This window comes from Pelophylax lessonae (genome assembly GCF_965119305.1).
Source record: "Pelophylax lessonae genome assembly, chromosome: 3".
Lineage (NCBI taxonomy): Eukaryota > Metazoa > Chordata > Amphibia > Anura > Ranidae > Pelophylax > Pelophylax lessonae.
Genome location: NC_138770.1, coordinates 95,120,541 through 95,146,054, shown reverse-complemented (window position 1 = coordinate 95,146,054; position 25,514 = coordinate 95,120,541). Strand labels below are relative to the sequence as shown.

Below are 25,514 nucleotides of genomic sequence, written 5' to 3'. Positions count from 1 at the left end.
CTGCCCATAGGCGTAGACAAGCTTTTTCCTGCCCAGTGTCCTACTCCTGTAGGGGGCAGTATAACCCAATGGTTAATAAAAATCAGGAGCTGTGTCCATCGATGAACATCAGAGAAATGGATTTTACGGTAAGTCACAAATCCCATTTTTAAATACAAATAGTGTAAGTCCCTAAATGTGACCTGGTATTATAATGCCTTTTGGTATCCCAGTACAGCAGGGCTGGAGTATGAGGAGAAGCAGCTCAAAAGGTTCATGCTGATAGGAGTAAAGAGCCGAGTGACTCAGATGAGAGCATCACTGCTTCGTATCCTTTCACTGTCCAGTCACAGGCAGCTCTAGGATGCCCTGGGCTCAGAGGAAGTGGGTTGAATGATGGAGGACATGTAGCAACAGGAAACAAGAGTCTCTGAATTGAAGCTGAATATTACAGAAAAAGCTGTGTTTTATATTTTCTTTTGGATCTCTAATGTGGGTTGTGGTTGACTAAAATGGACGTTGGCTGTCTTGTGCTGGTTGCTTGTATTGGCAACCTATTCAAAACATTGCAATGCACCGCATTTGGTTACTACATGTTACCACAGTGCAAAGATTAAAATTGAGCCTTTGCAGGTAGGAGTGCTTATTGTGTGATGGTGCCTGAATATATTTTATTCTTCTCCTATGTTCTCTTTAGATTATGTTGCTGGAGAATTGCATTCTGCTGCTGCTGGCTACGAATTTCCTGCAGGGGGCAGTGTGGAGTAACGTGAAACTGTCTGTAGCTGTCATGTCAGGATTCCTGATTGGTGAGTGAACGAAGATTCGTCAGGGTCATAATTCAGTTTGCCTTGTTAGCAGTGTAACAGCCTGAAAGCCCTGCTTCAATGGGGCTCTTTGTTAACGTGAACCACAGTCATTATCTGCATTTCTCATGGTTTGTATGTGAAACTGCTTTTAAGTAACCACAAAAAAATACAACACTTGTATTCTAGTTGGTTTGTCACATTTGCATTTTAATTGTTTTTGCATTGTCACTCTGGCTATTCAGAGCAATATATCCTCGCCAATTCTCGCTCCGACTGAGCCTTAGCCTTGTTGCTCTTGCAGAGTGAGGCTTCCAGGTAGGAGGAAGCACCTGACCCCCCTCCTGTGATGGTTCACTAACTTCTGTAGCCAATTTTAAGGTCCTGAACATGGTCCCCTTGGTGGGGGGAGAATGTTGATGTCATCCACTCAGGTAAGCTCCAAAATCAGGATGGATTTCTGCAGCAGGGAGTGTGGGTTGGTGAGTAAAACTTGCAACATAGGAGCTGCCTTTACCAAATTTTTAAGGTTACAAGCTTGTGCTCATCGTTCTACCTGCAATATATATATGTCAAGTGTCCTGACACTTTACTGGCTGCATGCTTGTTCCTAGGCAGTGAACATGGCTAAGCAGCTTTTACGTTTTTTTAACTGCATTTCTAACCTCTTCCAAGCACCCTCAAATTTCCTTCCTTCTTTCCTTCCTTCCCAGAATTTTTAAAGTTTGGCCATCGTTCTACTTGCAATATGTGTAAGTGTCCTGACACTTTACTTGCTACATGCTAGTTCCTAGACGGTGAGCACAGACGGCTTTTTCTTTCTTTTTTTTTTTTTTTTATCTGCATTTCTAATCTCTGCCAAGCACCCTCAACTTCTCTTCTTTTTCGTTTCTTTCTCTCAATTTTTTCTTTTTTGGTATCCCAAGTCTGAAAAATCCCCAGACATGCCTTAGGCAGGCCATACATTATTCAGTTTTTTTTTTTTTCAGTCCCCCAGCAAGTTGAATAAAAAAACCTGTCTAAGAACCCCCCACCCCCCTCCCCTCCCATCTACACATATAAGGTGAATGGTGTAATCCTCCCCACTGAGCTATAGTGTTCTGACAGCTGTAAGATTTCCCCACCATCAGAATACCTTAATCAGTACTGATGGCTTTAGCCAGCAGTGCTGATTGAGCAGGAAAAATTCCCATAGGTCAGCAAGGGCCACCCTGCCCATACATGGAGGGGAAACTCTGCCAGCCCCTGCTGAAGCGGCAGAATTTCATCCATGTATGGCCAGCTTTACCCTAGATTCACATCTCTGCGTGTTTGCTTGGGCACGGCAGCCCATTAGTTTCAATGGGCTGCTGTGCCTGCGTTTCCTTTTGCACCTTTTCAAAACCGCGGCTGCTGGGAAATTGCATGGCCTTTTTGACCATGCGGTTAATGCAAATGTACTGCGATTTTACATGTGTGGGGGTGCCATTCAGAATAAATGGCAGCCCCGCATGTTTCTGCAGAGCAATTAATTTTCATTGCGGGCGAGAGAATCGCTGCGATGCCTGCAGCCACACGCAGAAGTGTGAACCTAGGGTTACTCTGCATGAAGGTGTGTCCCCACTTTCCAGAGTAAACTTTGTAAACAGTTTGGGACAGCTTGTATTCCAAATGCCTAGGTGCAGGGGGTAGTGTCCCAGGGCTAAAAATTAAAGTTTTGCTCCCTGCCCACTCTTCGTCTCTTCACCTACAGCATTCCCGTGTCTCCAAAAAGACTGTCATTAAACCCTCCCAGGTCTTCTGGATCAAAGTTTAATTTCCCCAGTCTCTGTAGCAGAACAATTTTAGGTGTTTTCACTCTCCCAAAATGACAGGGGTTATGCGCTCCAACTTGGATCTCAAAGTTCTGAATGTGTGTTTACATTTTTGAGTCCAAAAATTCCCAATTTCAATCCACCAGATCTGTCATAGTTTCCCTCCACCAGAAAGACTTTTTTGGCTTAGGTGGACAAACGCTTACTTGCTTGTGTTCCTGTTTTCAGCAAATCCGCAATTTCTACATTTTGTTGTTGGGTCCACTACGCTACCAGTTCCTTGCTCTTGGGCATTTCCTCTGCACCTCGGGTCAGCGAAGACTGAAAGACAACATTGTCTTTAAATGTCATCATTAGAGGTTCAGGTGAACCTTCACACACCGTTGCTTTAATCGACTCGCTTAGGGGGTACCTTGATCTGGTTATAGTCATGTCTCAGGCTAAAATCTCTTCTCTGGGAGAAACATTTCAAACCTGTTCATGGGTTCGAACTCAAGAAGCTGTCTGACACTCTGCACTTCTGTGGAGTCTTGGGGCTAATAATGGCCTCCTTCAGAGCAGTACCTTTTACCCATGTCGTTCTGGCATTATTGGCATGGCAGTTGAAGTCTACGTTCTAAAACATGGATATCTGAGTGATTTGCAAGTGGGCCAAGGCGCTTAAGTGCACTCTGATTGCTGACTCCGCCTCCCCTGCTGCACTGGAGATGGTGGATAAAATAGGTCAGGCTGTTTTATAGCTGTGTGATGAGGCCCCTTTAGTTGCATGACTTTCTGCAGTCGCAGTTACGATTCGTCGCATCGTTTGGTTGAAAAGCTGGTCGGCCGACCAGTCTTCCAAGAAGACCGTGTCTGACATCCCTTATGCGGGGAGTCGTCTTTTTGGGGACTCTCTGGATGAACTGGTTAAGGGGATCACTGGGGGCAAGCGGAGTCCCTCCTTTAAACCTAACCAGGGGTCCTTTCGTGCCTTCAAGGCACAAGACAAAGGTAAGTCCTTCAAGGCCTCTGGTGGCCAGAAGAAGCCTTGGGCGGGCAAGTCAAAAGCCGCCCACACTGGCATGGCGGCTCAGTACGTCTCGACCTGAAGGGGCGCCCTCACCCGTTTCAGGGATGGGGGGGACGTCTGCACTGTTTTCCCGAGCCTTGGCTAGCCAAGATTCAGGACAGGTGGGTTCAAGAACTCATTCAGTCAGGGTACAACATCGAATTTCGATCACGCCCAGCAGACAGATTCTTTCCCTCAAATCTTCACTTGACCCTAGATTGTTTCCAAGATCTCCACCGGGCGGTTCAGGATCTCCTCGCCCACGGGGTGGTTGTCCCGGTTCCACAGCGGGACAGGTTTCGGGGTTTTTACATGAATCTGTTCACAGTGCCCAGAAAGGAGGGCAAGGTGTGTCCGATTCTGAACTTAAAGTTTCTAAACCGCTTTGTGCGGGTCCAGAAGTTCCGAATGGAGTCCCTCCGGTCGGTGGTGACACCTCTGAGTCCAGGAGATTTCCTGGCTTACATCGACCTCAAGGATGCGTATCTACACATCCCTATTTACGAGGGTCATCAAAGGTACCTCCGATTCGCAATAGCTGAGGAGCACTTTCAGTTTGTGGCGTTGCCTTTCGGCCTCGCTTCGGCTCCAAGGGTTTTTACCAAAGTTTTGGCTCCTGTTCTAGCCTTGCTGCGGGTACAGGGGATTGCCATCCTCGGTTACCTGGACGATCTTCTATTAAGGTCGAGCTCCAGTGCCTCTGTTGCGAGATCTGTCGATCACGGTTCAGACGCTCCAGGAGTTCGGGTGGACCATCAATTTTCAGAAGTAGACCTTTTCCCCTTCTGTTCGCCTCCCTTACCTGGGGATGATTCTGGACTCTGCCCAGGCAAATGTCTTTCTTCCGGAGGACAAACTCCCGGATCCTGCAGGAAGAGGTCAGGTCCCTCAGGGACACCGAGTCTCCTCGCTTCGGACCTGCATGCGGTCCCTGGGCTTGATGGTGTCTGCTTTCGAGGCGATCCCATTTGCACAGTTTCACACGAGATCTCTTCAAGCAGAGATTCTGGCCCGACAGACATCCTCACTCTTTGGAAAGGAGGATCTCCTTGATCCCCCAAGTCGGATCGGATCTCCTGTGGTGGCTCCAGTCTCCGGCTCTGATGGAAGGCAAGTCCTTTCGTCCGTTGCTATAGAGGGTGGTCACCATGGACGCCAGCCTGTCGGGCTGGGGTGGAGTTCTGGGCAACTTGTCTGCCCAGGGCACTTGGTCGGAGGGGGAATCCTCCCTACCGATAAATGTCTTGGAACTGCGTGCAATCGGGCTCTGTTTGCTCCGTTGGTCGGATCCTCTGCGGGGCTGCCCAGTGCACGTGCAGACGGACAACGCAACTGCGGCGGCCTAGGAAGTGGCCGAGATTCTGTCATGGGCTGACACGCAGGTCCCGGCGATTTCGTCAATTCACATTCCAGGTGTGGAGAACTGGCAGGCGGACTATCTGAGTCGCCAGACCCTGTACCAAGGGGAATGGTCCCTCCACTCAGAGGTGTTTCAGATGCTGTGTGCGCGGTGGGGATCCCCGGACGTGGATCTGTTTGCGTCTCGTCTCAACAACAAAGTGGGAAGGTTCGTGGCAAGAACGCGCGACCCTCTGGCGGGCGCCTCGGACACGTTGGTAGTGCCATGGACTCGGTATCGGCTGATTTATGCCTTTCCCCCGATTCAGCTGTTGTCCAGATTCCTTCGCAGGTTGGTTTCGGAACTGAGGTTGGTGATTCTGGTGGCCCCAGACTGGCCGCGCCGGTCTTGGTACGCGGACATCATGCACTTGGTCGTCGAACCTCCCTGGCGGCTCCCGCTAAGAGACAATCTCCTGTCTCAGGGACCGATCTTCCATCCTGCTTTACAGTCGCTGGCTTTGACGGCATGGCTGTTGAAAGCCAGGTCTTGAGAGACAGAGGTCTCTCGTCGGCGGTCATTCCTACCTTGCTCAAGGCCAGAAAGGCCTCTTCTGGTAAGATTTATTATCATACCTGGAAGGCTAATTTCGCCTGGTGCGAGTCGCAGGGGTTCCATCCATGCTCCTTTTCGGTGGCGAGAGTGTTGGCTTTCCTGCAAACTGGTGTGGAGCAGCGTCTTGCGCTGACCACTATTAAGGGCCAGTTGTCTGCGCTGGCCATTCTCTTTCAGCGCCCCTTGGCGTCGAATTCCTTGATCCGGACCTTCATTCAAGGGGTGCGTCATTTGGCTCCCCCTAGGAGGTCCCCCTTGGGACCTGAATTTGGTTCTGTCCGTTTTGCAACGTCCTCCCTTTGAGAACATCCGGGAGATTCCTCTGCCGGTGCTGTCACGTAAAGTTGCCTTTCTGGTGGCAATCACATCTGCTCGCAGAGTGTCGGATTTGGCGGCCCTGTCTTGCCGCTCCCCCTATCTGGTTGTTCATAGGGATAAAGTGGTCTTGCGACCTCATCAGTCCTTTCTTCCGAAAGGGGTTTCTGACTTCCATCTCAACAAGGACATTGTCTTGCCTTCGCTGTGTGCGAAGCCTAAGCATCCTAAGGAGTTTGCCTTGCATTCCTTGGATGTGGTCCGGGCGATCAGGGTTAACCTGTCGTCTACTGAATCCTTCAGAAAGTCGGATTGTCTTTTTGGCCTTCCTGAGGGACCTCGGAAGGGTACAGCTGCGTCTGCGGCAACCATTTCTAAATAGATCAGGCAGACGATTGTGCAGGCCTATTCAATTAGGGATCAGGTTCCACCTTTCCCTGTCACAGCGCACTCTACTAGAGCGGTTAGTGCGTCTTGGGCCTTCCACCATCGGGCGTCGCTGACCCAGGTGTGCAAAGCGGGGACCTGGTCTTCCGTGCATACCTTTTTTACCAAATTTTACAAACTTGATGTCTTGGGCATCGGCGGATTGCCTCTTTTGGCCGCAAAGTTTTGAGTGCGGCAGTGCCTTAGCCTTAGTTTTTGGCCTGTCTCCTCCTGTTGGGGATTTTTCCCTTTTTTGTTTGTTTTTCCTGGGCTTTCGCTCCTGTTGAGCCTTCTTGTTGCCCAGTGTTTACCTTTCTGGTTCAGAAAAGGTTCTTTTCTCTGACCTGGGTGCTGCGTTGCCTTTTTAACGGTTACGTTTTCCCACCCCTCACATCTACACTGCTTTAGGATGTCCCAGACGTGCAGATTGTATGAGTGGGCGGCGACTGTCAGAGGACGTAAGAGAAAATAGAATTTTTGTAAGAACTTACCGTAAAATTATTTTCTCGGAGTCCTCTGCCAGTCGCCGCCCCTCTTTTGGGGTTCGTGGATCTCTATACTGCTTGCTACCAAACTGAATTGGGAATGAAGCTAGCTGGGGGTATTGGACCAGAGGGACAGCCCCCTGTAGGTGTGTCTCTACAAAGCTTTTGAAAATATTCTGCCTAGCTTACTCCTGTGGAGAAGGCCAATACCCAGACGTGCAGATTGTATGAGTGGGCGGCGACTGTCAGAGGTCTCAGAGAAAATAATTTTACGTTAAGTTCTTACAAAAATTCTATTTTATCTGAAGTCCATCGACAGACGCAGCACCCGCCGCTCTTATGCTTGCAACTAAACTGGTTTGCTGAGCTGAGTGTGGGTGGGTTATGCCTGCTGGGACAGCCCTGTGGGCGTGTACATGTACATTTTTTGTACTGCCTAGACCAGGGTTTCTCAACTCCGGTCCTCAGGGCACACTAACAGGTCAGGTTTGCAAGAAAACTGAAATGCATCACAGGTGATATCATTTGCTGCTCAGTGATTGCGGTATTTTAGTCTGCATCTCCCCAAGGTAATACTTAAAATCTGGCCTGTTAGTGTGCCCTGAGGACCGGAGTTGAGAAACACTGGCCTAGACTACTCCTGCAGGGGGCAGCATAACCCATTTAGCTGAAGATCAGGCTGCGTCTGTCGATGGGACTTCAGAGAAAAAGATTTTACGGTAAGATCTTACAAAAATCGTATTTTTAAAGTGGTTGCAAAGGCGCAAGGTTTTTTTTACCTGCATGCATTCTATGCGTGTGGGTAAAAAATGTTCTATGTGCAGCTGCCCCCCTATTACTTACCTGAGCCCCCTCTGGATCCAGCGATCCAATGGCTCCCACTGCTGTCAACCACAGCCAGTGAGCCAATGAGAGAGAGGAGGGGATGGGGCCGAGCCACGGCTCTGTCTGAATGGACCCACAGCAAGCTGCTTGCTCTGGGGGCACTTGGCGGGAGGGGCCTGGAGCGCCAGCGAGGGACCCAAGAAGAGAAGGATTGGGGCTTTAAATCAAACTGGCTAACAAACTTCAAAAGAAGCTTGTGGTACCTACTATTAAACTAGACTGTTAATTCAAAACTTTGGAATGTCTGACCAGTCTAATTTGTGTTATTTACATTGCTGCATTTTGGTATTGCAGTAACAAACCGCTAACAGTAATTGGCTCTTGATAATGTTTTGAAAGCTGTGCCAACTGACTTTAAAGTTTATCTACACCCAAGAACAAAAAGGTAATTTAATATATTTTAATTTTGTTGGTCTTAGATACTGTATAATGACTCAAATTTTTTTCACAGGCATTTACCTTTTTGTCTTTTACCTGCTGATCCTGCCAGTAACACACTCTGTCTTAGGGTGACAATACTCACTCACTGTAGGATAGGATGTGTTAGGGCTACTGAACACCTTTCACTCCCCTCACCTCAATAACTTAGGTGTTCTTTAGTTTAGAGACATTGATTAAAATTTGCACAGAATGTTCCAGGATTGCTGGATCTGTGGCAGGATCCCCCTTTTTTTTATTTGTCAGTTAACAAAGAACTAGAACAATGGTCATATGTGGGGTAAGACCTCGCTCAAAACCAACCCAGTGCTTAAGATGTGGATATGGCTGTGTATGGCTTCAGTCAAGCCCCCCGTAGGCGAGGCAAAACATGTCAGGGGGCATAGCGGGACCAGTGCTGGCGGAGGCCATACACAGACATATCCACATCGAAAAGCACTGGGTTGGTTTTGAGCGGCGTCTTACCCCACATAAGTCCACGCTTTTGAATTGGTGCCTGACGCCTGCTCCCACTTTAACACCGGTTATCCTCCAGCTTTGAGCAACGCTCTAAGTCTACATGTGATCACAGTTGTAACCATGGTCTTTAAAAGCCCATAATGAAGGAAAATAAGTTATTTTGTTAGGGTTTCAATACACTTAAAGGGTAACTCCACTTTTGTGGGGGCAAAAAGCAAAAAAAAGTTTGCCCACCTACAAAAAAAATGAAGGGTCTATATTTTTTATCATAGGTGTATTTTAAATGATAGAGATACAATATCAACCAAAAATCCAGAAAAAACACCTGATACAATTGTTATAAATTGAGTTGCAGTTCAGTGAGTAAAATTAAGTATTTCATCCCCAAGTAAAACATGACTTGGTACTTGGTGGGGAAACCATTGTTTGTTGTAGTTGGTGACCAGGTTTGCACACATCTCAGGTGGGATTTTGGTCCACTCTTCTCAAGGAAAAGTCATGAGCCCTTGTATGCATCTGTTCAGGGGCCAATGAATCAAGAGGGTTTGCATAACAGGGAAGCAACTAGCATTTTGTAGGATAACTGTATAATTTGCCTCCAGGTATCTCAGGGTAGGTTCACATTTTTGAAAAATTTATTTTGTTTTTTTATCATTTTCAGGTTGTGCTGCCCTAATTATTTACTATACTCTCCTGCACCCGAAATCCACAGAGATTTCCCAAAGCTGTAAGAAAACTGGAACAAAGCACGCCAAACCAGAAGCATCTAGTCTCTCTTCCAGATGGTGGAGCCGAACTTCCAAGAAAGAGGTCAATGACTTATTTGGGAGAGAGGAACTGGGTCCAAAGACTGCAAACCATGAGGGTGTTGCAGGCGACGAAGATTTCGCTTGGAAGAAGGTTGCGGATCAGCGGCATCACTTGCTTCTACTGAAACTCGCCATGAAAACTGGAAACATATCAAAAATCAATGCTGCCTTTGGCGAGGGTGGTTTTGGGGACCTTTTTGCACTTGGATGTGCGCAAAATGTCCAGCAGCCATTAATTCAGAACTGTGCCTTAGCTGATGAAAAAAAACATGAAAATGCTAAAACGAGTTCTTTAAAGTCTACCCCATGGATGTTAGACCCAGGACAAACTGACATTGGGCAGGATCAGAAGTACATTCTACATGAATGTTCTGCTTATGTTACACTTGAAAACTCCAAAACTGAAAATGTTATCCCGAAGAACGTGCAGAACCAAATGGATTGTGACGGGTTGGGGTACTGTGGAAAATCCCCAGATGTTTATGCTGGTGGATCTCCTAGCAACGGAGCCCTTGGAAGCCCAACATTGTACTTTAGCGCTCACACTGAAGGAACGGTTCATCCTGGGAAGGATTCACACTTAGATTTTCCAGAAATTTGCATGAAACCTCAGAGTGATAGCCCACTAAAAGAGTTGCCAGAGAGTGAGACAGAGAATATTCCGGTTATGTGTGTCAGCCCTATTCTGAGTTTGGCCACCAACAGCAACTTCCACAGGAGCATCGGAGAAGATACGGGAAGTTTGTGCGAGGAGTCCGATATTTCCCATGATGATTCTGGAATTCCAGAAATAGAGGAGCCTATGTCAAAACGGGGCTACCATTTGCTACCATCTGGTGTCCTTCCTTCATCTGTAAAAGGAAGGCTTGTCCAGGAAGAGAAGCCTTGTTTCACCTCCACCCCCAAACCACAAGCCACCAATGTGGAATCGGAACCACGGGAGTCCATAAAGGCCAGGAGAAGGCTGGACCAGTTGACTGAGAGAATCTAGACACATGAAGGTCTTCTAAGCTATGATAGCAGTTGGTTCATGATCATGATGCAGTACCCATCTGATAGGATGCATGACTTGGAGCCTACTCCATATAGTATGTCTTAAAATGCCTGGAATATCCATTTCGATCTCTGCTTTTAATACTGATGGTATAATGGTAGAATCCCGTCCAGTGGAGTAGAGTATGAAGGATTTGTTGTGATGGAATTCAGTGTTGATGGTACATGACCTTTTCAACATTCAATCCGGTGTGCAATTAACAGAAATAATATTTAAAGCTTTTTTTTTTTTTAACGCCAATGTATATTATTTATTCTATATTTCTATGAAATCTGTGTTTTGTATCTAGTCTTAGTGGTACGTTTTGGCAATGTTGCCAGGCTTCTGTCATCCGATAACCATATGTATTTAGAGGTCAGTGCATTTCAGTAGGCAGTATTGAGAAGCCAGAGGACTGGTGCCTTTTGTTGACTGTAATATAAAAGCCTAGAATGTGGGGGGTGTGCTGTAAATTTTAGGCAGAGTGGATCTGTGGTTGCTGAGATTTGACTAGGCCCACTCCTCCTCCTGCGCACATACATGTGATGTATAAGGCCATAAAACTTGCCTTAAGCTTAGTCACATATAGCCTAGTCAGATTTACTGTAGGCACCTATGACCCAATCCAAAAGAAATAGTTGTTGGTGTACATTATTGATGTATTTACATTCTGGAGAGCTGTCCTCATGTTTCCCCCTTTAGTCTGGGGGATAATTTATCCTGTGAGCTGTTTTCAGCCTATTACAATTCCCTAGACCAGGGGTTTCCAAACTTTCTAAACAAAGGGCCAGTTTACAGTCCTCCAGACTTTAGCGCGGCTGGACTGTGGCCTTTGGGAGTAGGAATTGTCCTGTGGGAATAAACAATGCATCTTTGGTATTAGGGGGAGGAATAATGCCCCATCGCTGGTGTCAGTGGGAGGAATAGTGCACCGTCGTTGGTGTCAATGGAAGAAATGGTGCTCCCTCATTGGTGTAAGTTTGAGGATTAGTGTTCCATCATTGGCGTCAATGGGAAAAATAGTGTCGCACTGTTTTTTAGCTGCAGGAACCTTGCGTGCCTTTTTTTGGGGCACTTTTCCTTCCACTGACACCAACAATGGGGCAAAGGGCTGCATCTGGCCCCTAGTCTGCAATTTGGAGACCACTGCCCTAGACAGCAGAGCTCAGAATGGCAGCGGTAGGGATAGGACTGAGAACTAATTTAGGTGTGCAGCATTCAAATGTGCTGACCAGGAGCATGCTGATAAAAGGAGAGAGCAAGCATTGTCCAGTCAGAAGGCTAAGGATGGGCAGATGACACCAACATCTTTGTTTCCTTAATAAAGTGGCATCACCCTTCTAGCTGTCCTATGGTGTCCTGAGATCCCAAAAATGGATAGACTGAAATATAATCCTTTTAACAGTAAAACACAATCTCTTATGTTTTTTCATCTTTGTATTTAGCGGTTTGCCTAGAGTTCAGCTTTAGCAATAATGGGCTTAGTGTACGTAAGTACAAAGTACTTAAAACAGACAGGGGAGTTAAAGCGGAGTTCCAGCCTAACACACTCACCTGTCCAGCGATGCGGCCGCCCGAAGCCTCGCTCTTCTCCCTCTCTGCTCTCCGGCGCCGGCATCACTCGTGTGGGCACCCGGCTGTGACAGTTTGCGGCTTCACAGCCGGGTATGCACTGCGCATGCGCGAGTTGCGCTACGCGTCGTGATTGGCCGGCAATCTTCTGGGACCTCTGACATGTCCCAGAAGATTGCAGGGAGGGAGGGGGAGAGGAGAACTTCCGCTCAGGGCGCCGCGGCGCTCCGAGCGGAAGTGGGAGCGGGTACCTGTTAAAAATAGGTACCCGCTCCCCCCCCCCCCCCCAAATGACATGACAAATGTGGCATGTGGGAGTTAGCACTACCTAAAGCGGAAGTTCCACTTTCGGGTGGAAGGAACTCCGCTTTAAAGAGGAACTTCTCTCAAAAAGCGAAGTCCCGCTGACTCTCTTCCTCCCGCAGCCTGTAAATGAGTTGGGTTTTTTTTTGGGGGGGGGGCAAGTACTTCTAAATAATGGTACCTGCTCTCACTGCCGAAATCTTCACCTAGGATAAGATGGCGCCCCTTGCCTTGGCCCCTCCCCTCCTGTAGCTTCCTGGGACATGCCAGCCAGGAGGCTGCAGGACCATTCTCAAAGTGCTGTGCATTAGGGTGCATTAGGGTTCCTTGGGAAGAGGCAGCCAGGTCCCGTATCCAAGATGGCGGCACCGGGGACCTGCATTGGTAAGTAAAACGGACTGCAGGAAAACCGCGGCAGAGCCAATGCACTGGTAAGTATTTGATTTTTAAAAGTCAGCAGCTACAATAAACTATATTACCAAAAGTATTGGGACGCCTGACTTTACACGCTCATGAACTTTAATGGCATCCCAGTTTAAGTCTATAGGGTTTAATATTGAATTGGCCCACCCTATGCATCTATAACAGCTTCAACTCTTGTGGGAAGGCTGTCCACAAGGTTTAAGAGTGTCTATGGGAATGTTTGATCATTCTTCCAGAACCGCATTTGTGAGGTCAGGCACTGATGTTGGACAAGAAGGCCTGGCTCATAGTCTCCGCTCTAATTCATCCTAAAGGTGTTCTATAGGGTTGAGGTCAGGACTTTGCATGTCAATCAAGTTCCTCCACCCCAAACTCACTCATCCATGTCTTTATGGACCTTGCTTTGTGCACTGGTCCAAACCAATTAGTAAAGGGGGGGTTATGTTGTGGGGTTGTTATTCAGGGGTTGGGCCCTGGCCCCTTAGTTGCATCGACGGGAACTCTTAAGGCGTCGGCATACCAAGACATTTTGGAAAATTTAATGTTTCCTACTTTGTAGGAACAGTTTGGGGGTGGCACCTTCCTGTTCCAACATGACTGCGCACCAGTGCACAAACAATGCAGTGCTTAATTAAGCTTCCTGAACCAAAACTAGTGAAAGCAGCATGCACCACATTAATAAAGCAGATTGACTTGTTTCAGGTCTATCTGTGCCACTCAAACCAGTTTTCATTTTAGAGCAAGTTCTGCACCTAATTAACTAAGAGATTGCGGCAGTTTTCAATATAGTAAACTGCTGTAGATCCCTGCCAGGGTATGTGACTTGTAGGTACTCCCTCTGTCTACTCGTGCATACACCGCATGAGCAGAGCCTGCACAGCCTCCCTCCTTGTGATCTCAGCTGGATGAGGGTAGGGCATAGAGACTGGAGAAAGCAGCTCCAGCTGTACTCTTCAGTACTCTGTCTGTCACAGACACAGCATACAGTAGAACAGGGAGCAGATCAGTCCTACTTAACAAAGGGGATTGCATCCTTATGAGCAGGATCTTGAGGAGTGGTGCAGTTGGCTTGGACCCCATATTACATGTATGGTACACTTTTCTTTTTTTTTTAGTGTGTGTATGTATGTGTGTATATATATATATATATATATATATATATATATATATATATATATATAATAAAGTCCAATGGAGATCTCTGCTCCTGGCTCTGTCAGCAGTATAGCTGTTGCAAGATTAAAGGTGTCTTTCTGACTGCTGGAGTCCCGAGAGAATGCACAAAGCTAGTGGGGTCTCTACTCTTCAGTTTACCTAGACTTTAGGCTTTACACTGGCATCACCCTGACACAGACCTTAAGTTGCAAACCTATTAAAGTGCAACAATTACACACATTACCCAGTGAGGGGATTATAACAAATCAGGTGATGAGTGTTCATTCAAAAGATATTAGAAAGATATATATATTTTGAATAACTTTCTAATCTAATATCTTTTGAATGAACATTCTCATCACATGATTTGTTATAATCCCCTCACTGGGATAATGTGTGTAATTGTTGCAATTTACTTGTTTTAGGCGCTGCAACCCCTTTTTTAAATATTGTATTATAGTGTACGTCACATTTTTTTGTTTTTTACAGACCTTAAAGTGATTGTAAAGTCTCATGCTTACTTTTTAACAAAAAAAAAAACAAACCTAGTTACATAGTGAGGCTAAAAAAAGACAGAAGTCCATCTGGCTCAACCAATAAAAAAACAAACCGTAGAGCAAATACAACCATACAATCCCATATACCCAATCCTATACCCGCATTGATCCAGAGGAAGGCAAAAAAAAACCCAGCAAAGCATGATCCAATTTGCTACAGCAGGGGAAAAATTCCTTCCTGATCCACCAAGAGGCAATGGGATATTCCCTGGATCAACTTTACCTAAAAATATTAGTACCCATTTATATTAAGTACACCTAGGAAAGAATCCAGGCCTTTTTTAAATCAATTTAGTGAGCAGGCCAGAACCATCTCTGGAGGGAGTCTATTTCACATTTTCACAGCTCTTACTGTGAAGAAACCTTTCAGTATTTGGGGATGAAATCTCTTTTCCTCTAGACATAAAGTCACACTTACCCTGCCCTGTGCAGTGGTTTTGCACAGAGCAGCCCAGATCCTCCTGTTCTTGGGTCCCCCTTCAGTGCTCCTGGCCCCTCCCTCCTGTTGCGTGCCGTAGCTCCGTGTCCATTCAGTCATAGAGCCCCAGCCCCGCCCCCTTTCTCTCCTCATTGGCTGACTGTCTTTGACAGCAGCAGGAGCCAATGAGGAGGGCAGTCCCGGGCACCTGAGACACTCCTACAACATCACTTGATCTTGATAGGGCTCAGATAAATATCTGGGGGGGGGGGGGGGGGGCTGCTGCACACAGAAGGCTTTTCATCCTAATTCATTAAGATAAAAAAAAACACGTGCCTTTCAAAAGCAGATTCACACCTTTGCATTACCAGGATGTGTAGTAGTGCACTTTGAATTTTATTTTGAATAACACTCCAATGTACTGAAGAAACACGCTTTTGTGGAAGCACAACACAATAAAGCGCCACAGTGCCTGGCATTGTGGTGCTCTATAGGTAGTGATGTATTGACCACACAATGAATGGGCTACTTTAACACCACAACTCTGAATGGGGTCTAAAGCCTCGTACACACGCAACGATTATTGGCCGACCGATCGGCCGTCTTTTGTCCAGTGTTGTGTTGGTTGAAATGTGCTCTAGACTTGCACTGGACTTTTGTTGGCCAACAAAAACCAACTTCAGAAGTGATGTCATGTGATGGTTTATTTTCCGTGTGTTTTTTCTTCTCTGAGCATGCCCAGACTTGCTCATCAGATTTTTGTCTGCCGAAATCTGTACTGACTGACGAAAAATCGGCCGTTGTGGTGACGGCCAACAAAAATTTTATAGCCTGCACACCAGATTTTATTCGGCCGAAAAGTCGCAGTCGGTTGTCGGAAGCATCATACTAACAAGCCGACAATCGGCCGATCGGACGTTGGCCGAAAATTCACGGCCAACAATCGTTGCGTGTGTACGAGGCTTAAGTATTTGTTTATGAGCCTTTGGTGGAACAGGAAGAGACTTTTTTTCACTGAATGTGGAAAGTGGTTAGTTATGATCGTATATCATTTTTTTTTGTGTGTGTGTGTTTATTGTAAAGTGTACATGTTGCACCTATGCCTAGGGTACAAACGAAGTCCTGTTACTGGGGATGATTTTATTATCTATGCTTTATAAGCTTCTTTTGAAGCCATAATACATTTAAAACCGAATCGCTGCTTATTCCTGTGTAGAAACCAGATGCCGGCTTATGTCTGTTCAATTTTTGGACTATATATTAGTACTCTTCAGCATGCAATGGAGCTGGACAGGTCTGGTCCAGGAAAAAAAAGATAACTTTTTTCTGCAAAAGGAGCCTATATCTCAGTGTAAGCTGTGCAGCTGCTTGACGGAATACAGGATGCAGACACACAATATTTTCATTGTTGGACACCCTGGACTGTCCTAAGAAATCTAACTTGTCTGCATCTTAAGCCTTGTACACATGATCAAATAGCTCAGCGTGGATATTGCTGTACTAACATCAGATAGTTAGTACAGCAGGCGCCTTCGTGTGATAGTGTGTACTAGGCTTAACTTTCTGCCTGTTATGCTGATCCAGCAGCTTTAGTACTTTTCATTTGACTCAGAGCAAGTATAAAGATATGGAATTTCCTGATTGTGCACTTATTCTAGGTCAGTGTCTGTCTATATTTTTATATTATGAGGTCAGCAGTGGCTTCCTCTGTATTTGTCTTAAGTTGAGGTTTCCTTTCTCCTGTCAGCTTATTTTCTGCCTGCCTGTGTCCTGTTGGGGGGAGATTTAACTTCCTGTCCCAGATATAGAACCCCAATTCCAAAATAATTAGCTGCTTTGTAATCTCTACATAAAAACCAGAATGCAATGATTGGCAAATCGCATAAACCTGTATTTTATTTACAATAGAAAAAAATGTAAACTGAGAGAATGTACCATTCTGAGAAAAAATATGGTAATTTTGAAATTGATGACAGCAACATGTCTCAAAGTTAGGACAGGGCCATGTTTACCACAGTGTACCATCATCTCTTCTTTAAACAACACTTTCTAAATGTCTGGGAACTGAGGAGACCAATTGCTGGTGTTTGGGAGAAGAGTAGCGTTCCATTTTTTCCAGATATAGGATTCTAGCTGCTCCTGGGTCACCTTTTGTCATATTTTTTTTGTTTCAAGATGCACCAAATATTGTCAGTTGATGAAAGGTCTGGACCTCAGGCAGGCCAGTTAGGCACCCAGACTCTTCTACTACAAAAGCCATGCTGTTGACATAGATGCAGTATGCGGTTTGCATTGTCCTGCTGTTATAAGCAAGGCCTTCCCTGAAAAGGACATCTGGGTGGGAGCATATGCTGCTCTAAAACCTGGATATATCTTTCAGCATTGATGGTGCCCTTCTAAATGTGGAGCCTACCCATTCCATAGGCACTAATGCACCCCCATACCATCAGCGATCCAGGCTTCGAGAACCGAGCTCCGATAACAACCCTGAAGGTCCCTCGCTTCTTCTGTTTGGAGGATATGGCGCCAATGGTTGCCCAAAAGAATGTCAAATTTTGATTCATCTGACCGCAGAACAGTTTTTCACTTTGCAACAGACCCTCTTAAATGAGCTTTGGCCCAGAGAAGATGGTGACGTTTCTGGATCATCTTCAGATATGGCTTCTTTGCATGATGGAGCTTTACCTTTTATATTTTTGGATGACAGAGAACTGTTCACAGGCAGTGATTTGTGGAAGTATTCCTGAGCCCATGCAGTGATGTTCATCAAATAATCATGCCTGTTTTTAATGCAGTGCTGTCCGAGGGCCCCCGAAGATCATGGGCATCCAATATTGCATTTCGGCCTTGCACACAGAGAATCCTCCAAAGATTATGTACTGAATATGACCATATATTTAAAATCTTTGCAATGTTATGTTGAGGAACATTTATTCTGAAATTGTTTGACAATTTTTAGACGCAGCTTTTCAGATTGGTGAACCTCTGCCCATCCGTTCTTCTGAGACTTTTACTCTCTAAGATGCTCATTTTATACCCAATCATGTTACTGATCTGTTGCCAATAGAGCTGCATGATTATGGATAAAATAAGAATCACGATTTTTTTGCTTAGAATAAAGATCACGATTCGTGGCATAACATCATCTTTTACATTATACAAAAAAATTGGGCTAACTTTACTGTTTTAGTTTTTTTTTTTTTTTAATTAAAGTGTATTTTTTTCCCCCAAAGCTGTTTGGAAGACTTCTGCGCAAATACAGTGTGGCATAAAAGATTGCAATGATTGCTGTTTTTTTTCTCTAGCTAAGAAAAAAATAATAGATATATAACGTTTGGGGGGTTCTAACTAGTTTTTTAGCAAAGAATACTGATTTTAACTTGTAAGCAACAAGTGTCAGAAAAACTTAGTCTCTCTTTAAGAGGTTAAACTGCCCTGAGCCCTCACTTATAGATATTCCTTAGGCTACATGTACACGGAATGTTTTAAAAAGTCCTTTGAACGCTGGAATTTAACAGCTATGTAAAGGACATTTAAAACGTCCGTTGTGTCACGTTTGCAGCCGCGTTTAGCGGGCGCTTGCGCTCAGATACGTTTTTAGAGGTAAAAAAAATCATTCCCCTTTTAAAATGGAAAAACACAAGCGCTAAACGCGGGTGATCGTGTTCGGTCGCGTTTTGCGTTTGAACCGCTGGTAAACACACGTTCTGAACATCCTAAACGCAAATAATTGCTTTCCAAAAAACGACACTGAACTCAACTACCTCTAAATGACTGTAAACGACCGTTTGTACATGGACAGATAAGATAACATGGAGGAGGGTTCAGGGGCTTCTAAAAAAAAAAAACGCCCAACTGTTCCAAAACGGTCGTTTACAAGTAGCAGTGTACATGAGGCCTTAGAGCCGGTTCACATTAGCGCGACTTGTCAGCCTGACAAGTCGCGCTCCCTCGCGGTCCATTGACCGCTACAGGACCCGTTCTAATAGGAGCGACACAAGTCGCTCCGACTTAGAAAAAGGGTCCTGTACTATTTCGGGGCGAACTCGGAGCCACTTGCATAGACTTCCATTATGTGAAGTCCCTGCAAGTCGCTCCAAAGTCGTGGTGCAATGTAATGCACAAGTCGCCCCCGAAGTAGTAAGGAGTCGTGTCGCCTCAGTGTGAACCGACTCTTATGGTTCATTCCTTTAAACTAAAACCGCCTTTCTTAACCTTTTTCAACACGGAGGAACCCAAAAATTTCTGGTATGGACATTAGTGTGACAGTCAGTGGGAAGAATGCTCCTTACTCTTGTCATCATTGGGAAGAATTACCCCCTTACAGAGAGCTAAAAGGAACAATGGTGTCATTGGGAACTTATCTGAGAGGCAGAAATTGCCCATTGCTCAAGGAGCCCCTAACAACCTCAGGAGGAACCCTGGTTGAGAAACCCTGATCTAAAAGAAGGAAATTATATATTGTAAAACATTGTGTTTATAGTTATCTAGCAGCCTCAATTAATCATGCAGCTCTAAGGGTCCATTCACACTAGCGCGACTTGTCAGGCGACTTGGTCGCCTGACAAGTCGCGGTCGGTCGCCTGCCATTGATTAGCACAGGACCCGTTCTAATAGGAGCGACACAAGTCGCTCCGACTTAGAAAAAGGGTTCTGTACTACTTTGCGACTTGCATTGACTTCAATTACATCACTTCACAGGTCGCCCCAGCAAGTCGTGTCACCCCTGTCTGAATGGGCTCTAATTGTCAATCAACCTAATTCGTTGCAAAATGTTTTTCCAGCTCTTCCTTGTTAGTACTACTCATTTTGCCAGCTTTTAGTAACTTTTTTTAAGATGTGTTGCTGTCATTCATTTCAAAATGACCTCCTTTGTTTTCTATCTTCTATTGTGAATAAAATATGGGTTTGTGAGATTTGTGAATTTATTGTGGTGTTTTACACAGCATCACAACTTTTTTGGGATTGTAGAAATATCTATTGTGAGGGCACTTCCTCCTCTTAAATAGCTGTCACTAAAATGGGTGTCCCCATCGAAAAAAGTTCCCTTTTTTTTTTTTTTTTTTTTTCTTTTTTTTTTTTTTTTTTTTTTTGGAAGGATGACCACTGCAAAATCCACTTTCTGTTTCAGGTGTTATCACCAATGCAAATAGAGAGGGGGGGGGGGGGGGGGAGATCAAAACAATGGGGATTTGGATCATTAGAAACTTGACACTGCTGGTAATTCTTCCAAACTCTTATGTGCTGCTGTTTTGCAGATGTGCGGCAGTGCCATTAATTCCTAATGGCACCCCATGCATCTTTCTACTGCATTCGTGTGTTACAAAGCGCATGGTACCACAGTACGTGTGTTAGGTTTTGCACGATTCTTTAAAATGGTGCAGGCACCTTTTTTGTACATTTCTCATATGTCCATTGAAATACAGGATGCACAAACGTGCATTAAAAAAAAAAAAGTTGTACCTCCATGGTGCTAAAACTTTGGCTATAGGCTATATAGTAAAGATTAGGGATAGACCAATATGTTTTTTTCAGCGCCGATGCCGATATTTTGGTCACAACGTATCGGTATCGGCCGATATTTTGTACAAGTAAAGTTTTGAAAAATAAAGACAATTTTTTACACAAATCTGGTACTAAACATGTTAATTTTTGTTTAATGATTAATGGCTGGCTGCTGGCACCCTGTGGTGGGTGGCTGGCTGGCACCCTGCGGTGGGTGGATGGATGGCTGGCTGGCACCCTGCGGTGGATGGCTGGCTGGCACCCTGCAGTGGATTGCTGGCACCCGGTGGTGGCTGGCTGGCTGGCACCCTGTGGTGGCTGGCTGGCTAGCACCCTGCGGTGGATGGCTGGCACCCTGCGGTGGGTGGCTGGCTGGCACCCTGTGGTGGGTGGCTGGCTGGCACAGGGGCTGTGGCTGGCTGGTACAGGGCCTGTGGGTGGCTGACTGGCTCGCTGGTACAGTGCCTGTGGCTGGCTGGTACAGGGTCTCTGGATGTGGGTGGCTGGCATGGGGCTGCTGTGGGTGGATGTATGGCTGTGATACACTCCCACAAGACTAGTCCCGACTCCAGACGAGGCTGTCCAAGGCGAGGGAGGCGGCCTAAGAAGGCAGAATGACGTCACAAAAATATTGGCAATATTGGCCTGTTCCGGGGTCGATAACGATATATCGAGGACAGTGCATATCGGCCACTGATATATCGGCCTTGCCGATAATTGGTCTATCCCTAGTAAAGATCCAATTTTTTTCCCCCTATGATTTTGGTCTTGGTTAGATTATATATCTAAATGTTTGTATGTTATGTAAATGTTTAGTGGGTAAAAGGGAACCTTGCACTAAAATGCAAAGTCCATATAATATGGCTGTCCCCAACCCCCCTGTTCACTGCATTACAGTAAAAAAATAAAACAAAAAACACACGAATACAAAGTAGCTGGGACTCACTTTCCATCACTGAATCTTACAGAGGGATCTTCGGAAAGCTCAGGATGCCTAATTCTCAGGAGTGATGCCTAATTCTCACTACTGCATGGTACAGGAGCTCTTGTGGGATTTGGGATTCTTATTCTTCCCAGAATTCCACAAGACCCACCAATGTCCCCTTACCTGGGAGAGCGTGGGGACTACTTAGGTAAGCCTTTAAAAGATTTTCTGTAACGCAGTGTTTTGGCTGCCAGGAGGTGGAGGTAGCTACTTATGTGGACCTTACATTTCAATTCTTTACGCTCCTATAATAACTGGAAAGGGCAGTTGCTGGCAGTTAATGTAATATTTTAGTGTCTTATTATGTATTTGTAGATACTTTCATGATCAATATCCTTCATAAATCGACAATTTTGTCTATTTAGTAATGACAGAAAATTCTCACCTTTCACCAGCAGGGGCTCTGCAAATGAATTCTGGTATTGGAAGATACTTTGCTAAATATTTTCGGTAGCCAGTTGCTTTTCCTTTCGTATTTTATTTTGTAACATGAATATGTACTGGACTTGGATTAAAATCCTGAAACGAAATATCTCTGTATTAAACATGTATTTGTAGTGTGCATAACATAATATACCGTATTCTAATCAATGTTTTAGGTCAACTTTTTTCGCATACACTACCACGGTTTGTATTCTAAAATATTTATTAAAAGTACTGACTATTTCTTAAGAGGTCTCACGTTTCTTGTCTGTGGCTTACTGCCTTCTCTTCATGTGTTCTGGGAATGGACGGTAGATGTAAAAGCTCACATTTTGACAGATTTTCATGTTTTATGGCCAGTTGAGCCCTGGAATGGCTTCATATAAGTGATAAAGCAAACTTTCTGTTCTGTGCCCAGAACCTTTTTATTAGCTGGTACTGCTGAGAAGGGGGAGAATGTGATTCGCTCTGGTTCCACCAATGAGACGAGGTTGGTGATTGGCTGCTCCAGAGTCACATGGGGATTGGGAGAGACTCCTTAGCTCTGTGTAAGCTCTAAGGTAAGACTTGAAATTTACATAGGGCATCCTCTCTTTGCTCCTTCCAGACAAACTCAGAGGTGCAATTATTGATGACGGAAATTGCTGGGGCTTGCATTAAAGTAAAAACTCTTCCTTTTTAAAGTGATGACAAAGTCTTTATTTTTTTTTATTATTTTTTTTAAATAACAAACATATTCTACTTACCAGCCCTGTGCAGTTGGTTTTGCACAGAGCAGGCCGGATCCTTCTCTTCTCGGGTCCCTCTTTGCTGCTCCTGGCCCCTCTCTCCTATCGAGTGCCCCCACAGCAAGCAGCTTGCTATGGGGGCACTCGAGCCGAGCTGCACCTCCCTCCTATTCAGACATGGAGCTGCGGTTCGGCCCCACCCCTTTCTCTCCTGATTGGCTAACTGATTTTGACAGCTGCAGTAGCCAATGGCTGTGTCTCCGGCCAATCAGGAGGGAGAGTCCCAGATGGCCAAGGGACTTGTGGGCAGAGATGGGGCTCAGGTAAGTATTAGGGGGTGCTGAGGAGGCTGCTTCACACAGAAGCCTTTTTATCTTAATGCATAGAATGCATTAAGATAAAAAACCTTCTGACTTTACAGCTCCTTTAACCTAAGCAAAGCACTGATTCAGTTTAAAGTGTAACTTCATTCTCCTAATTAGAGCTGCACGTTCGTTAAAAAATCGCAATCTCGATTTAAGCCCCCTCCCGCTTAATCCAGCATTTCCACGATTCATTTAACAAGTGCAGAGCAGTTCTCCTGCTCACAACTGTCAAAAGCAGCCAGAAATGTTTGTCCAACAACATAGCCACTGAAAGAGCGATAAAAAGAAACATTGTATCCTTCTGTTCTTTTAGAGATCAAAGGGATAAACGTTGGTATACACATGAGGTCAGTTTAACCACTTAAAGATTAATCCTTTTTCTGACACTTGTTGCTTACAAGTTAAAATCAGTATTTCTTTTGTTCATTGACAGGCACAGCTCCTGATCATCTTAGCCATTGGGTTATACTGCCCCCTACAGGAGTAGGACACTAGGCAGAAAAAGTCTGGCTAAAAATATGGACAGTCCAAGGGGGTATACTCCCTCTCTCTGCTATAGGTACCTAGTTCCTTGCTGGGATCTCTGGTCCTGGCAATGTTTTTTCTTTTTAGATAGTTTTTTTTTCTCCTGCTCTATTCTGTAAGATCCACAATAAACTGCTGGACTGGGCGACGGGCTGGATAATCTAGATCCAGTGGTCACCCCAGTGTGGCCAGCGAGCGAGCGCAGACCTCAGCTCCGCACTAGGTCGGCTGCAACATAGCCCTACCGGACGGAGACTGGCCTGCAAGTTAAACACTTTGCGAGGTCGTATACGATCGGGTCTTGGCCCGTGTCAGTGTTCCTCCTGGCCGACAGCCCCCATTTCGATGGAGAGGAGGTTCTGTCTGGAGCGGTGCCCTCCTGGTATGGTAAGTGATTTTCTCCTCTCTCTCCCCCTGAAGGGTTGAGGGGTGGACGTGGGCCCCTCTATGGGGCGATCGGACCCCTGGGTTCCCCTGCTTCGTGTTAGGCACCCCCCCTCATCAGTCTGGTGGTCCCTGTGGGCCATATCGCGCCCCCCCTCCTCCTTTACTGGGGCTGTGGGGTGGCCTGGTCCACTGCCTGTGGTGGAGGCAGGGTGCTGTGCTGGGGGATGAGGGGGTCCGGCAATTGGCTATGGGAGAGGGCTGTACCTGGTGGAGGCTTTTGCCAGGGACCCTCCTTCCTGCCTGTCCCCTTTTCTAAAGCTTAGGGATCCCTCCTGGTGCTGCCATTTTGCTGTAGGCTGTGTGTTCAATGCACGGTGGCCATGTTTGTATAGTCCGGTGTCCTATTTGCGGTGGTTTGCCATTGAAAATAGTGGCGGCCATGACAGTGGAGCCCTGTGAGCGGCAGTTTTGGCGGTGGGAGCCCCTCCTCATCCCCTGGTGCTGACTCCTGGATCTTTTCACTTCCTGATCGCCGCACATGGAATGCAGATTATCCTGGTGGCTGCAGGTGCCTGTTTCTGCTGGCTGGGGACCTCTCCCTCTCTGCTGAGGATTGATTAGGTGCTGAATTACTGGCGACCAAGTGGTGCTGCTGGAGCAGTGAATTATCCCTTAGTGTTTTTTACACCTTTTTCTTGTGGGGTCCCCCTGGTGACTCATGGAGTCTTTGGAGCACGTTTCGCCACCTGGTCCCCTCTCAGAGGCTGCGGAGCCCTCTGGGTCTCAACCATCCATCGATGCACTAATGGCGGTCCTGGAGTTTTTTTGTTTCCCGGGTGGAGGTGGTTGTTGGGCAACAGGCTAGCAAAAGCACCCCTGCCTCACCTGTCTCCTCAGATCCTGAATCTGATTCGGCCTCCACAGACGTGGGACACTGCTGGGTCTACGACCACGCGCCCTGAGTTCTCGGATAGTGAGGATGATTCCTCCACTTCTGCAACCGTGCACGAAAAGGAGCTGGTAGATGCACTGATTGTATCTGTGCGTGAGACCTTAAAAATGGAGGAAGCAGCTGAAGCTGCGACGGAGGCGTCGGTTCCCTTTTGGCACGCACAAGCCATTCCGAGCAGCAGAATTTTCTCTAAAGAGTGGGAACGGCCAAAACGTCCCCTTGTGGTCCCTAAAGCAATTTGCTATGCGGTTACCCTATGAGGAGTCTCTTAAAAAGTGGACTGTTCCATCGGTGGTGGATCCTCCCGTCTCTAGATTGAACAAAGCAACCATGATTCCGGTTGAAGAGTCCCCGACCTTTAAGGTCCCGGCTGACAGGAAGTCCGAGGCTGTGGCCCGCAATATGTACACCCTGGCTGGTTCGGCACTGAGGCTGGTATTTACCATTGCACTAGTGTCACAAACTCTGACCGAGTGGGCTAAGCTTTTACATTGTGACCTGGAGGGGAAGAAGCTCCCCCCTGCCTTTGCTGAGCTGGTGATCCAGATGGTCCAGGGGCTTCAGTTTTATCTGTAATGGCTCTGTGGATGTGGCTCCTCTAGTCACTAGGCTCTGTTTCAGCAGTGGTCCTTCGGCGTATTTTCTGGCTCAAATGCTGGTCTGCGGACCAGACTTTTAAGAAGGCCTTGACTGATCTGATCTTCCTTTTCAAGGAGATCGCCTGTTTAGAGCTACCCTGGATGACCTCATTAAGGGTCTCACAGGGGGGAAGAGTACTTTTTTCTT

At 46.1% G+C, this 25,514-nt stretch overlaps 1 protein-coding gene across 1 annotated transcript in view; it reads left to right on the top strand.

The window, feature by feature from the left end:
* Positions 1-10,388, top strand: part of XKR5 (XK related 5) — a gene marked incomplete at its 3' end in the record, with an annotated part of 51,265 nt that extends 40,877 nt beyond the window's left edge. The window contains exons 6-7 of the mRNA XM_082250551.1: positions 677-788; positions 9,250-10,388. Of these exons, the coding sequence (XP_082106677.1) occupies positions 677-788; positions 9,250-10,388 (1,251 nt within the window). The remainder of the gene's footprint in view (positions 1-676; positions 789-9,249) is intronic.
* Positions 10,389-25,514: the final 15,126 nt, after the last annotated feature.